This window comes from Salminus brasiliensis, chromosome 18 (genome assembly GCF_030463535.1).
Source record: "Salminus brasiliensis chromosome 18, fSalBra1.hap2, whole genome shotgun sequence".
NCBI classification, from domain to species: Eukaryota; Metazoa; Chordata; class Actinopteri; order Characiformes; family Bryconidae; genus Salminus; species Salminus brasiliensis.
The window spans coordinates 2,411,392-2,427,647 of NC_132895.1; the positions used below are offsets into that span (position 1 = coordinate 2,411,392).

Here is a 16,256-nt window from a genome sequence, read left to right on the forward strand (position 1 = left end):
ATATAAATGTAGTAAATTACCATTTCTTTGTCACTAAAATAATAAACAGTAGTGCAGGACCTTGACACAACATTCAAATTCTAAATATAAAAGGAGTCAAACTTAAAATATATTAAAATAAATCAAATGTATCCACCCAAACTGAAAATAAGTAGCTTCACTTTGTTAAACATTGTCAAATCAAACATTTAGTGCAGTCTTACACCAACCAATAAAAGTGAAAAGATCGGTTCCATGGATCGGCCTAATTATCCGATACCCGATCCAGCTAATTTTGCTAATATTATTTAAGCCTATATGTTTTTTTTGCCTCTACCTGTTATTCTATGTTATTTATGTATTATTTTAAGAATATTTAAAATTGTGTAAATGAACTAAACTAAGCTAAGAGGACGATATACAGTTAGGAGTCCCGCACCCAAGAGATCTCATTGGTGTAGCCTGGTGTGTTTGCCTGGCCTGGGAATTGAACCTTGTCTGCTACAGGGAGGGTGGTGCTGTTACTCACGACTCTACAGCTGGCTGTGATGCAGGCACTCCTCGAACCTGGACACATGCCTGCGAATATATAATCTATACAAGAAGAAGGCCTTCTGTTATAGATGATATATTATGTAGATTGTGAAGATGCAGTGCACCCATATTTACATATCCAGAGCTCTTACCTGTATGCACAGGTAGGAGAATGTAGAGTTAGGAGTCTGGGAAACCGAACCCTGGTCTGCTGCGGGGAGACGGCCACAGGTGGTGTTGTTACCCACTACGCTACACCAGCTGCTTATTTAGCCTCTCCACTGAACTCCACTGGGAACTCACACACACACTCATACACACACTAGTGACAGCTACCTCAGCACCCTGGGAGCAATTAGGGGCTAGGTGTCTTGCTCAGGGCCTCCTCAGTTTGGCAGAGTAAGTCAAACCTCTCACAGTTTACGAGATTCTGAGTCGAAGTCTTGATGAGAGCCGTCATTTCAAGCCTGTCCCTACAGTTTTACTCCACTGCAGTAAATACGCATCCCGCTTTGAGCGCCCCCTCATGGACAGTAGGACAGATGGCTGTACACATGCATTTCTGGACAAGCTGAGAGAGCTCCAGAAGCTTGATCTGAAAGAAGGCGCAGCAGCATGTGGGCTGAGGCAGTAGAGTAACACTACAGGATTTTACACTAATATGACTCTATGGGTTCTGCAGCGTTACACAGCAGCAGTTCTGGAGAGAGGTTCTCCTCCTGCAGCTCCACCACCAAACCTCCATAGTGCAGCGAACAAATACACGCACACACACCGTAGACAGTGAGCACAGGCACCCAGGAGAGAGGAAAGGGTTAAATGCCTTGCCCAAGGGCCCACAATGGCAGCTTGCTGAGCCGGGTATTGAACCCACAACCCTATCATCAATAGCCCGGTGCTGTAACTTCTCAGTGTACCGTCAGCATGATTCTGAAGCTGCTGATTTAAGGCAGAACTGCTGTGTGAAAATGTAATAATTTAATCAAATGATCTCCTCGTATATCCCTGTACTTTATGATCTCGTTATATTTGATATGTAATTAATCATATTGGGACCCGAGACTTCTGTATAAAGCAGTGTCTCTGTTGAGGAATGAGGAAGTTGGGCGAGAGACATTGGTCTAAACTAGAAGGAAGGAAGTGAGCGGTGTGAGCTGGGTATAAGGGCTGGTGTCTTACACACGGATCACGTGTCAGTCCGGGAGGGGTGGGGGGTGTAGGTTTGGGGGGGGGGGGGGGTTGTGTTTCACAAAGCAGGAATTCTCACTTAGTCAGAACATTGATGCCCAGACTGGAGGACTGTCCAATAGGAACGTTCCTCAGCTCTGCTCCTTTGTTGAATGGGCTGAAAAGCACTGTTTGTGTGTGTGTGTGTGTGTGTGTGTGTGTGTGTGTGTGTGTGTGTGTGTAACTTAGCCTGGGCGGAGTCTTTATCTTAGTACAGGGAGCCAGAGCAGACACTTTTTCCTTGTTGTGTGTGTGTGTGTGTGTGTGTGTGTGTGTGTGTGTGTGTGTGTGTGTCTGTGAGCACATTGAGTGTGCCCTGCGGTGAATTAATGCTGAATAAAAAAACAGCACCACAAGTTCAATAAGCTGTCCTCATACCACCCCCTCGGACAGTGTGTATGTGTGTATGTGTGTGTGTGTGTGTGTGTGTGTGTGTGTGTGTGTGTGTGTGTGTGTGTGTGTGTGTGTGTGTGTGTGGAAGGGGAAGCCTGCTGGACAGTTGGCTTGTGTTATCAGTGGGACGTGAGGAGCTGCACTCTGCGACTGGTCTCTGTTCTGTCGGGCAGCAGTGGTCATCACAGACAGCAGGATGGTGGTCAGCTCTAACATGGCTGTAAAGTGCTGAGCCTGACTGATAGGGAGGGTCTGTAGCCGATGCTGATTAGGAAGAATGTAGCGTAGTGCATCAGGCCATAAAGTACTCCGCTCACTGTTCCAGGAGATAAAAGGAAAGCCTGTAGACTTTTAGTTTGGCTGTTGTAAATTAGTAGAGTGTGTGTGTGTGTGTGTGTATATATGTGTGTGTGTGTGTGTGTGTGTATATGTGTATATATATATATATATACACACACAAGAGACCACCCACATGATCAGTTTCTCTGGTTTTAGTATTTATGGGGAATTTATCATTTGCGCTGTATTTCATAAACCATGGACAACATTTCCCCTAAATTCCAAATAAAAATCTATATATCACTATTTAGAGAATTTATTTATTAGCAGAAATGACAACTGATCAAAAACAGCTCCTCAAATAATGAAAATAAATGATAATAATTATAATAAAAGAAGTTATTATTCAGATTTAAACAAAGTACTAATATCTGAACTCTGAGAGCATTTAGAAATCACTATGGTGAAATAATAACCTCGACAGCCAATCACAGCTCTCATGTCTCGGCCGGCTCTCCACTAGTCTTTCACATTGCTGTTGGACTTTATGCCGTTCATAGTCTGCAGATTCAGCGAACTCAGCTCTGATTGATGAAATACCTGGAATACAACGGCTGCATAGACACGGAGAGATGCAGATTTAAAAGAAAAATGGTCTCAGTTTTTTTTCATATATAATGTGAGTGTGTGTGTGTATATGTATATATATATGTATGGATATGTACCCATATAATCAGCTGCGCATTCATACATGGTCTAACTAGCAATGAAGTGCTTATGCAGCTGTGATAGAAAACAAGGCAAAAAAAATGCAAATATTTACTTAAATATAAATTCATATATAAGTATAAGTACCGGTCAATTTAACTTGAAATGAGTATCACGATTAATTGAACATTTACAAACATTTACGATTACGAATAATGAACGATTATAAAATATAGGATTATGTTTTTATGGGAAAAGAACATAAACATGGGGATAGTACTGACAGAATGAACCAATCATATAATAACAGAAAGAAACAGAATATATGTATGTAAGAGGGTCTGGAATGTATGGAAATACATACACACACATATATATATATTAGTATATTGAAATATATAGAATGTATAGAGTATTTCTATATATAGAATATAGGAATGATGGAGATTACGGATGAGGTATGTTGTGAGGTTGGATGTATAAAGTGCAGAATGATAAAATAGAAGAATGTACAATTAGAATAGGAAGCAGTGAAAGGTTATTCAATATAATATAAATAGTATATAAATGTAGAATGTCCAGTGTATTACTATATGCTTTGTGGACATTAGGAGAAATTTGTAGAAACTACTGGATGAACTGGATGGTTTACCACCCACTACTTTGGTTGACTGGTTAAACCTTTATTTATTTATTTATTTATTTATTTATTTATTTTAGAGGTTTGTGAAACAGATATTTAATTGCAGGGTTAAAAATATGAATATAATGGATATTTTAAATTTGTATGTTAAATCAAGTGCGTTTCAAGTCAAGTGTATTTATAGAGCGCTTTTATAACAGCGGGTGTGTCACAAAGCAGCTTTACAGATCTGGGTCTGACCCCCCAGTGAGCGAACCAGAGGCAACAGTAGCAGGAAGAACTCCCACAGAGCGAGAGCAACCGGATAGCCCCGCAACGAGCACAACAAAGGCATGAAGGGATGGCTAATGGCTAGTGCTCCGATTTGACCACTGACACCACTGATTCATTTTGGGGGGGCTCTTATCCAGAGCGACTTACAGGGTCACTCATATCACAGAGGTGAGCCAGTGTAGTGTTAGGAGTCTGGCCCAAGGACTCTTATTGGTGTAGAGCAGCACCCACAGTCACCCAGACCGGGAATCGAACCCCAGTCTCCCACATGGTGTGGCAGCTCTCTGGCCACACAATCGGCCTTCACTGGGGCCCCATTCCCCTGGAGCAAGCGTCATCATCAGACACGATGGACCGCTAAGATGCAGAGACCATAGTCTCGTCAGTGGGATGAGCTGAGTGGAGCATGCTGAAGCCTTGTATCTGACACTGACGTGATCAAAATGTTTGCATTCCAGGAAACCCAAGACGGGAATCCTCATGCTGAACATGGGAGGACCAGAGAAACTGGAAGATGTTCATGATTTCCTGTTGCGCCTTTTCATGGACACTGATCTGATGCAGATTCCTGTGCAAAAGTGAGTACGGAGGATGATGGAAACCGAGAGAGAGAGAGAGCGAGAGAGGGGGTTGTACATTATCATAATTTCACACTTATATATATATTCATCTCATATCATGTCAGTAGCTGTGTGGTGTAATGGAAGTCATATGCGTTCTCCTTGGCAGCAAACTCGGCCCGTTCATAGCCAAGCGCCGCACCCCGAAGATCCAGGAGCAGTACAGTAAGATAGGAGGAGGATCTCCCATCAAGGCCTGGACCACCATGCAGGGGGAGGGCATGGTCAAACTACTGGATGAAATGTGCCCGGAGACTGGTGAGTACACTCCACTGGGCTTTTGGATTTTTGTGATTATTATTATTATTATTATTATTTTTGTCCATTCCAGCTAATACAACACATATATGGACAAAAGTATTGGGACACCTGCTCATTCTTCGTTTCTTCTGAAATCAAGGCTATTAAAAGAGCTGATCCTGCTTTTGTCTCTAGAAGAACACTTTCTACTAGACTTAAATAGGACGTTTGATTGCATTCAGTGACAAAAGCATTAGAGAGGTCATGATGTTGGATAGTCACCACCTCATCCCCAACTCATCCCAAAAGTACTGGATGGAGCTCCACCACCATCATTCCAGAGAGCACAGCTCTTCCACTGCTCCTAGATGACCACTTCATGCCTCTTTATCATGCTTTTATAATGTTTTGAGTATATTAGTGAAGTACACCATGTGGACAAAAGTATTGGGACACCTGCTTATTTATTGTTTCTTCTGAAATCAAATGTATTAAAATAATTGAACAAGAAGTAGAATTAGTGAGGTCAGGATGTTCCATCATTCCAGAGAACACAGTTCCTCCACTGCTCCACAGTGCTCCCAATGCTGGGGGGCTTTATACCCCTCTACTAGCCCACGCCTGGCAATAGGCAGCATGGTGCCAGTAGGTTCATCATGTTCCGAACCCCAAACGTCCAGTCCTGTCAACATTTCTCGCCCTAATATCACTGTATCCTCCGAGTGATGGGGTCATTCTAACCGTGCAAGCCCATGTAAATACCCTGCCTGTAAGCAGGTCAGCACTGCTGTGCGCTGAAATGAGTGGCGTAAAACATTACATTAGCGTTTTACCTCACTTCTGAAGCACTGACTCTAAAACACTGCCAGAGCTAAAGGTCAGTTAGAGCAGCTGAATCTTAGCACTGTCCCTGGCTGTGGTCGGTGTTAGATAAGATATCAGCTCACAGCGGATTTAAGGCCGGTTAACTGCTGCCAAACAGGGTGTTTCATTAAACAGGGTGGAACATCATTCAGCAGGTCATCATTCAGTCACTGACCAGCCCTGTCCTGTCTGTTTTATGCTGACTGACCACTGACTTCATGCTTATTTAGGTTTATTCTAATGTTATATAGAGTTAATTACAGGTAGACACTCTCACTGACCACTGACTTTATGTTTATTTGGGTTTATTCTAATGTTATATAGAGTTAATTACAGGTAGACACTCTCACTGACCACTGACTTTATGTTTATTTGGGTTTATTCTAATGTTATATAGAGTTAATTACAGGTAGACACTCTCACTGACCACTGACTTTATGTTTATTTGGGTTTATTCTAATGTTATATAGAGTTAATTACAGGTAGACACTCTCACTGACCACTGACTTTATGTTTATTTGGGTTTATTCTAATGTTATATAGAGTTAATTACTGGTAGACACTCTCACTGACCACTGACTTTATGTTTATTTGGGTTTATTCTAATGTTATATAGAGTTAATTACAGGTAGACACTCTCACTGACCACTGACTTTATGTTTATTTGGGTTTATTCTAATGTTATATAGAGTTAATTACAGGTAGACACTCTCACTGACTGCTAAGATACTAAGGGTTTTATGGCTGCTTGAGACGTTTGCATAGTTCGGTACTTTGGTGTGTGTGTGTGTGTGTGTGTGTGTGTGTGTGTGTGTGTGTGTGTGTGGGTGGGTGTGTGGGTGGGTGTGTTTGTGAGGGAGTGGGAGATGATAAGCGGTGGGCGAGTGGCTCCCACGCCCCTCTTTCCAACTCCCGCAGATACACACCACAGATAAAGCTCAGTAGTGGAGCTTCTTGGGTGCTATCTCAGTTTAGTAGTTGTGGGCAGACTATATGTCCAAATGTTTGTGGACGCCCCTTTTAATGAGTGCATTTAGCTACTTTAAGTTGCACCCATTGCTGACACAGATGTGCAAATGCACACAAACACACACAGCTTGTCTAGTCTCTGTAGAGAAGAAGTACTGCCAATAGAATAGGACTCTGGAGCAGATCAACATCATGACCCTATTGAGCTCCATGCTGCCTAATAATGCCAGGCGTGGGCTAGTAGAGGGGTATAAAGCCCCCCAACATTGAGGAGCTGTGGAGCAGTGGAGGAACTGTGTTCTCTGGAATGATGGTGGTGGGGATGATGAGGTTGGATGGTGACCATCCATCCGACACTCTGACCTCACTAACGCTCATGCTTAAGTAGTAACCAACCCTAGTCCTGATCCACTGGATTGGAATTTGATATCCGCTCTCCAAAAACAACGAGGCTTTTCTTTCTGTTCGGTGGAGGAACGGGTTTCTGGGCCGCTGACGTTCACATGATCAGATGAAAATAGAGTTTTGAATGCCTGCCTGTTGTTCTGACCCACAGCTCCCCACAAGTTCTACATCGGCTTCCGCTACGTGCATCCACTGACCGAGGAGGCCATTGACGAGATGGAGAAGGACGGAGTGGAGAGAGCTGTAGCTTTTACCCAGTATCCTCAGTATAGCTGCTCCACAACAGGTATACAAGCACACTCACTCACACCAACCCTCACACGAGGCTGTTCAATCAATCAATCAATCAATCAATCAATCAATCAATCAATAACGTCACAAGGCAGCTTTACAGAAACCTAGAAACAGGGTAAAATATCACCATCATGTGAAATCTACAGCGAGCAAGCGCCAACCAAATGCTTGGATGGCGGCCTGGTGACATGAAACTATAGGATATGACAGTTATGTCTAGAACCTGTTGGAACCTGTTACCTAGCACTTACCCAGTAAATAACTAGAACCTGTTGGACATTTCATTATTATTTAATTAGACTCCTTTGGAACTTGTGGTTTTGTACTTACCATGTTAATATCTAGAACCTGTTGGGACCTAGTACTTACCCAGTAAATACCTAGAACCTGTTGGACATTCCATTATAATTTAGTTAGACTCCTTTGGAACTTGTTGCCTAGTATTTACCATGTTATTGTCTAGAACCTGTTGAAACTTTTTAACTAGTACGTACCCAGGAAACACCTAGAACCTGTTGGACATTCCATTATAATTTAGTTAGACTCCTTTGGAACTTGTTGCCTAGTATTTACCATGTTATTGTCTAGAACCTGTTGAAACTTTTTAACTAGTACGTACCCAGGAAACACCTAGAACCTGTTGGACATTTCATTATAATTAAGTTAGACCCTTTTGGAACTTGTTGGCTTGTACTTCCTCAGTTAATACCCAGAACATGTTCAAATCTAGTGTTCTAGTACTTACCCAGTAATTACCTTGAATTTGGAACTTGGTACATAGTACATACCCAGGAAATACCTAGAACCTTTTGGGCATTTCATTATAATTGACTATCTTGGAATGATTCATTTCATACTTACACAGTTAATACTTAGAACTCTGTAGGACCTTGTTACCTAGTACTTGTCTAATACTAGTACTTACCTTTTACCCAGCGCTAGTACTTTCCCAATACCTAGAACCTGTCTGACATTTCATTATAATTCAGTTAGACACTTTTGGAACGTCTTATCTAGTATTTGTCCAGTTAATACCTAAAACCTGTTGGACCGTGTGATCTAGTACTTACCCAGTTAATACCTAGAACCTGTTGGACATTTCATTATAATTTAGTTAGACCCTTTTGGAACCTAGTACTTAACCAGATAATTCATAGAACGTATTGGAACTTGTGACCTAGTACTTACCCAGTAATTATCTAGAATTTGGAATTTGTTACATAGTACTTAGTTAATACCTAGAATTCTGTGGGATACTTGCCTAGTACTTGCCTGGTACTAGTACTAATACCAGTACTTACCTGGTGACTTACCAGCCTTAAATGCTGTGACCACCAGGTGGGTCTGGCTGGTGCTGATTAGCACTGATTGCCTCGCTGCTGTCGCCCTCTGCTGGTAGGCGGCGGCACACACCGACCCCTTACTAACTTTGAGCTGGAATGATGGACCTCTGCTCTGTGTGTGTGTGTGTGTGTGTGTGTGTGTGTGTGTGTGTGTGTGTGTGTGTGTGTGTGTGTGTGTGTGTGTGTGTGTGTGTGTGTGTGTGTGTGTGTGTGTGTGTGAGCAGGCAGCAGCCTGAACGCCATCTACAGATACTACAGCAGCAGAGCCACCAAGCCTAAGATGCGCTGGAGTGTGATTGACAGGTGGCCCACCCACCATCTGCTCGTTGAGGTGAGATGCTGATGTGGACTATATGGACAAAAGTATTGGGACGCCTGCTCGTTCACTGTTTCTTCTGAAATCAAGGGGATTAAAATGAGTTTCTCCTGCTGTTGTTGGAGTAACTGTCTCTACTGTCCAGAGAAGAATACTTTCTACTTCATTCTGAGGAGGAACATTGCTGTGAGGCTTTGATTGCATTCAGCGATTTGATTGCATTTAGTGAGGATAATCACCACTAACTCAGATAATACCTAGAGTCTGTTGGAATTTGCTACCTAGTACGCAACCCATTAATATCTAGAACCTGTAGGATATTTCTGCATGCCTTAGACTATCTTGTAATGTTTCATTTCATACTTACACAGTTAATAATTAACTCTGTGGGAACTTGTTATTACCTAGTACCTAGTGCTAGTACTTTCCCAATATCTAGAACCTGTCGGACATTTCACTAGCGCTTAGTTAGACACTCTTAGAACTTGTTACCTTGTATTTATCCAGTTAATACCTAGAACCTGCTGGAACTTGTGATCTAGTACCTACCCAGTTGATACCTAATACCCATTGAAACTTTTTAACTAGTACTTACTCACTTAGTAAATAGGATCATCTCCACCCCACCTCATCATCCCTAACTTTTTCCAAAAGTACTGGATGGAGCTCCGCCACCATCATTCCAGAGAGCACAGTTCTTCCACTGCTCCACAGCTCCTCAATGCTGGGGGGCTTTATACCCCTCTAGCCCACGCCTGGCATTATTAGGCAGCATGGTGCCAATAGGATCATGATGCTGATCTGCTCCAGAGAGTCCTATTCTATTGGCAGTACTTCTTCTCTACAGGGACTAGACAAGCTGTGTGTGTGTGTGTGTGTGTGTGTGTGTGTGTGTGTGTGTGTGTGTGTGTGGGCTTAAAGTGGCTGAATGCATTCAATAGAAGGGGTGTCCACAAACATTTGGACATGTAGTGTATTTTGATGTGCTTAGGATGGAAGGGCGTGGGATGGAGCTGTGGGCAAGTCCCCCAGCTGGCAATTAACTGTAAATGCTCTGATTGTCCAGCTTAAATTGACTCTACCTTGAGCTGCTTGAGCATAACGAGCCTCTGAGGTGTGTGTGTGTGTGTGTGTGTGTGTGTGTGTGTGTGTGTGTGTGTGTGTGTGTGTGTGTGAGACACACTGATGTACATAAACAAGAGAAATGCTGCCATTTAATTTTGGCCTGAAGCTGATGTGTCGCCTGGTGTCGTCCTGTAAAGCCCCACGCAGGTGTGGAGCCCAGGCTGTGGGGGATCTGAGAAGAGTAAGTGAGGAACTGTCCTCTTCAGATGTTTTCAGGTTGATTCAGATGTAGGAGCTTTGTCAGTTGCCATAGAGACGATGAACAGTCATGACTAAGGGCTCGGGAAAACAGCAGGTGTTTTTGACGGCGTGTTTTCAGCCAGAGTGGTGGGCGGGAGGGTGGATGGGCTGGTGGATGGGCTGGTGGATGGGCTGGTGGATGGGCTGGTGGGTGGGAGGGTGGTTAGGGTGGGTGGGCGGGCGGGTTGTGCCATTATCTGAATGGGGTGGCTAGTACTTACCCAGGAAATACCTGGAACCTGTTGGACATTTTTTAAAAAATGTTTTAGACCATTTTGGAACTAGTGGTTTTGTGCTTACCATGTTAATATCTAGAACCTTTTGAAACTTTTTAACTGGTACTTACCCAGGCAACACCTAGAACCTGTTGGACATTTAATTATAATTTAGTTAGTCCCTTTTGGAACTTGTGGTTTTGTGCATACCATGTTAATGTCTAGAACCTGTTAGAACGTTTTAACTACTACTTACCCAGGAAATACCTAGAACCTTTTGGACATTTCATTATAATTTAGTTAGACCCTTTTGGAACTTGTTGGCTTGTGCTTCCTCAGTTAAAACCCAGAACATGTTGGTTGAACATGGTGGTTGGTGTGGCGCAACAGATAACACCACCCCCTGCCACTGAGCTACCACACCATGTGGGAGACTGGGGTTCGATTCCCAGTCTGGGTGACTATGCTACGCTACACCAATAAGAGTCCTTGGGCAAGACTCCTAATACTATACTGACCCTCCTCTGTAATACCAGTAACCTTGTAAGTCGCTCTGGATAAGAGCGTCTGCTAAATGCCATAAATGTAAATGTAATGTAAATGTAAATCTAGTGTTCTAGTACTTACCCAGTAATTACCTTGAATTTGGAACTTGGTACATAGTACATACCCAGGAAATACCTAGAACCTTTTGGGCATTTCATTATAATTGACTATCTTGGAATGATTCATTTCATACTTACACAGTTAATACTTAGAACTCTGTAGGACCTTGTTACCTAGTACTTGCCTAATACTAGTACTTACCTTTTACCCAGTGCTAGTACTTTCCCAATACCTAGAACCTGTCTGACATTTAATTTTGGAATGTCTTATCTAGTATTTGGCCAGTTAATACCTGAAACCTGTTGGAACGTGTGATCTAGTACGTACCCAGGAAATACTTAGAACCTGTTGGACATTTCATTATAATTCAGTTAGACCCTTTTGGAACGTGTTGCCTAGTACTTCCCCAGTTAATACGTAGAACGTGTTTAAATCTAGTGTCCTAATACTTACCCAGGAAATACCTAGAACCTGTTGGACATTTCATTATAATTTAGTTAGTCCCTTTTGGAACCTAGTACTTAACCAATTAATTCATAGAACGTATTGGAACTTGTGATCTAGTACTTACCCAGTAATTATCTAGAATTTGGAATTTGTTACATAGTACTTACTCAGTTAATACCTAGAACTCTGTGGGGAACTTGTTATCTAGTACTTGCCTGGTACTAGTACTAATACCAGTACTTACTTGGTGACTAAGAACTAAAGGGAGGCGTGGCCGAGACGTGCCTCTGTGACAGCCTTAAATGCTGTGACCACCAGGTGGGTCTGGTTGGTGCTGATTAGCACTGATTGCCTCGCTGCTGTCGCCCTCTGCTGGTAGGCGGCGGCACACACCGACCCCTTACTAACTTTTGGAACTTGCCATCTAAAGTAGTCTTATGGGGTGAATGGGGTGGTGGAGTTCGGCTCAGGTGGTGATCTCCTAAACATGCCTTCAGCTGTTTCAGCCTGCATTCAGATGAAGCTACAGAGATGCAGCACTCACAGGAATCCCGAGGTTTCAGTGTCATTCTATTGGATCTCATTCTGCAAAGTTGGTTTCTGGGATCAGTTTGAAACACATACATATATAATATATACATATATAATATATACATATATATTATGTACATACACACATACACACACACACACACATATATAAAGTGGAAGTCCATATTGGGGAGAAAATGGGATGAAATGAGGGAATAAATAAATAAATAATAATAACAATAATATATGTATAATTGTTTTCCACATTTAATGTAGTATTCTTTTCTGGACAGTAGAGACAGTTACTCCAGCAAAAGCGGGATCAACTCTTTTTAATAACTTTGACTTCAGAATGAACTGGTGTCCCAATACTTTTGTCCATATATCTATATATCTATTCTATATGCATCTATATGTATTTTCTATATGTCTGTATGTACTAATCTAGAACTGTGACACAACTCTCTCTCTCTCTCTCTCTCTCTCTCTCTCTCTCTCTCTCTCTCTCTCTCTCTGTCTCTCTCTCTCTCTCTCTCTGTCTGTCTCTCTCTCTCTCTCTCTCTGCAGTGTTTTGCTGAGCATGTGCGCCTTGAGCTGGAGAAGTTTCCTCCTGAGAAGCGGGACGATGTGGTGATCCTGTTCTCTGCTCACTCGCTCCCCATGTCTGTAAGTGTGTGTGTGTGTGTCGATCAAGTCAGATTTATTTGTATAGCTTTTTACATAATTAGTAATTAGTAAAAAAACCAAAAAAATCAATAACATAAAAGACATGAAAGATCCAAGACCCCCAGTGAGCCCCAACAGCGACAGTGGCGAGGAGAACCTCCCTCAGAGCTGGAGGAAGAAACCTTGGGAGGAACCAAGACTCACAAGGGGGACCCGACCCGTCCTCCTCTGATCAGAACTATTGATAAATTATTGATAAAATGGCCAAACCAGATACAGCAGATAGTTAATAGTGGTGATATTAATAGTGCAGATAGTTACGAGTCCATTTAGGTTTGAACATGGTCATTAAACAGGTAGCAGTGGTAGGAGGGTGATGGTATGGTATGGGTGGTGGTGGTGGGGGTGGTGGGGGCGGGGCCTGCTGGTTGTACTGGTAGGTGGCAGCTGGTCTGACGCAGGTGGAGGGGATTTGCCCTCAGCGGTCAGTCTTCCAGCAGGTCGGGCTGGGTGGCCATTAACTCGGAGAAGATAAAGAGACAGAGTTATCTCTGAGTGAAGAACGAGCTTCAGTGTGTGGTTCAGTGTGAAGGAGGACGCTGAGCTCATTCAGCTCCATCATAAAACAATAATGCTAAAACTTTATTGATTCATGTGATTCACTTCAGAAACAGTAAACCCGTGATCAAGGGTTTTACAGGAGGTGCAGCCTCTTATATAGTAGAGAGCAGGTCAGGGTAACAGGGTCACAGGTCAGGCAGCAGAGTGTGTTCACGCCTCTCTCGGCTGAATCGTTCAGAAATGATTGGTGTTCATTACAATTAACAATTAATTCATTAACTATTTTTGAAATATATACAAAATACGTTATTATACAAAAATAAATAATCAAATAAAATAAAATGTCTAAGTTGCTTCCATAAAAAAAGTTTTTGCCGTTTTCACTTTTTTACCTCATGTGAATCTGGCAGTCTTTCTTTATATAGTATCAGAAGTTCATGATAAACGGACCAATAGAAATGCTCCAAAATGACCTGGAATTTATTATTTTTACATTGACTTCCATTGAAAGTTCAGAAGGTTTTTCCTCCTCCTGTAAAGCTTCTGTTTTAAGAGACAGCACTGTGTTCTGACACTGATGTGTGTGTGTGTGTGTGTGTGTGTGTGTGTGTGTGTAGGTTGTGAACAGAGGAGACCCGTACCCTCAGGAGGTTGGTGCTACAGTGCAGAGGGTGATGGAGCAGTTGGGCCACTGTAACCCGTACCGCCTGGTCTGGCAGTCAAAGGTAACAAACATAGGCCCGGTTTAGACTCAGCACTGAGGCTTTCGGGTCATTACAGGCTTCTGTGTGCCTTTAAAAAGTCCCAAATACTCCTAAAATAGACAATTTAAAGTTATGTATGGTTAAGGTTATGTATTTGTATGTTATGTAAAATATCTTATCTTCACTACAGAAGACACTAGGGTCTGAGTGTCTGATGCAGGAACTGGATTTCTGATAACAGATCATATCAGCTGACTGTTAGGATGGTCAGTTCACAGTTGGATCGCCCTTTAACCTCAAATAAGCAGCAGAAACATAATAGAAATGTTGAATTCTCTCTTTTTTGTGTTAATTATTGGTGTTTTGTGTTTGAGCTCACAGATCCAGTCTGTTTACCACTGTATCGTTAGCACGGGTGTATTGTCCGCAAAATTCTGGCCAGTAATAATCTCACTGTGGCTTGTTTACAGGCCTTTATGATCATACAGCCATAGCTTAGTCAGGTCTTAGTAAAGTAAAGAGTGGGTTAAATAGAGTCTCTGTGCATTTTCAGCTGATCTGATTGGACTGTGGATAGTGTCCGATAGGCGGCGCGGTGGTGCTGTAGGTAGTGTAGTGTGTCACGCAGGTCCTGAGGTTGTGGGTTCAATGCCTGCTCCGGTCTGTGAGGTGAATTAGCTTTGCGGCAGATCATTTCAGATAATTTCCCATCATTTCCCAGCCAGAACCGTCCAGCCAACAGTTGTCTTGTGGTCAGAAACGGACCACTGAAGACGACAGAACTGATGAACGTCACCGCTGAAAATACAGTGAGAGCAAAAGAGAGAGAGAGAGAGAGAGAGAGAGAGAGAGAGAGAGCAGTTATTAGGGCTCTAACCCATCCTTGGCATTGGGCACAGTGATCTTAGGCCCATGTGCTCAAGGCTACTCCTGAACATCCCAGTCTAATGGTCAGTGGTCAGTGTGACAACCAACTGCACTCCTGCGTCAGCAATAGGTGCAGCTTCACTTCTTAGATCATGTGTCTGTATACTTTTGTCTGTGTAGTGTAAATGCTCTCCTGCCCTGTGCAGACCGTGCCTGCTTTAGGAGCACGCTGCCATCCTGTGGTGGCCTGGTGTAAGTGCACAAAATCCTCCTGAAGGAAGGGATATGTGAGAATGTGGGACATATTTTGCTAATAAATGACACTGCAATAATTGTACTATAATAATTATACTAAATTGCAAGAAATTTGCAAAAAACATATTCTGTAAGTATGTTCATAATGACACTGGACAAAAACATGCATCAGCTAAATAGTGACATTTCCTACTCCTGTAAAAAAGAATAATTTTGGACTGTTTTTGGTATTTTCCTGGTATTTTTGGTATATACAAGTGTGTGTGTGTGTGTGTGTGTGTGTGTGTACTATTTGTATATGTGTATTTAAATATGTAGTACTTTTAGGGTATAAATGGTATGAAATGGTGCACAAAACACAGCATAGCAGAGTAAATGTTTTTACTAAGTGTGTGTGTGTATGTATGTAGTATGTGTGTGTATATATATATATATATATATATATATATATATATATATATATATATATATATATATATATGGGTGTGTGTAATTGATATCTGATTGCAATTAAAAAAGTTAAGGCCCAGTCAAATTTACATTTCCAGCATTAGCAGGACACTCTTTTCCAGAACGACTTACAGAAGAGCTTCACCGTTTACTGAAGAAGAACCTCAGCTAGTTTAAACAGACTAAAATTAAAGCTCCTCTAATCTTAGACTCTACTAAACACAAGTCAATATGGAGACCATAATACTCTACTCTTCACCCAAGTCCTCTCAGAAGAGGAGGGTCTTCAGTCTGGGTTTGAGGACAGTGAGCGTTGGACTCTGCTGTTCGGACCCCCAGGGGAAGCTCGTTCCACCACTTCGGTGCAGGACAGTAAAAAATCTGGACACTCGTCTCCGTGGATCTTAAAGGATGGCGGGTCGAGCCGAGCCGTACTTGAAGCTGGAAGGCTCTTGGTGCAGATCAGCTTTTGACCATCGGCATCAAGTACGGAGGGGCTGGA

General features: G+C 42.3%; 1 protein-coding gene across 1 annotated transcript in view; it reads left to right on the forward strand.

Moving 5' to 3' along the window:
• fech (ferrochelatase) overlaps positions 1–16,256 on the forward strand; it is a 28,442-nt gene that overhangs the window by 1,904 nt on the left and 10,282 nt on the right. The window contains exons 3-8 of the mRNA XM_072662475.1: positions 4,495–4,614; positions 4,766–4,914; positions 7,286–7,420; positions 8,996–9,102; positions 12,819–12,917; positions 14,096–14,203. Coding sequence (XP_072518576.1) covers positions 4,495–4,614; positions 4,766–4,914; positions 7,286–7,420; positions 8,996–9,102; positions 12,819–12,917; positions 14,096–14,203 — 718 coding nt within the window. The remainder of the gene's footprint in view (positions 1–4,494; positions 4,615–4,765; positions 4,915–7,285; positions 7,421–8,995; positions 9,103–12,818; positions 12,918–14,095; positions 14,204–16,256) is intronic.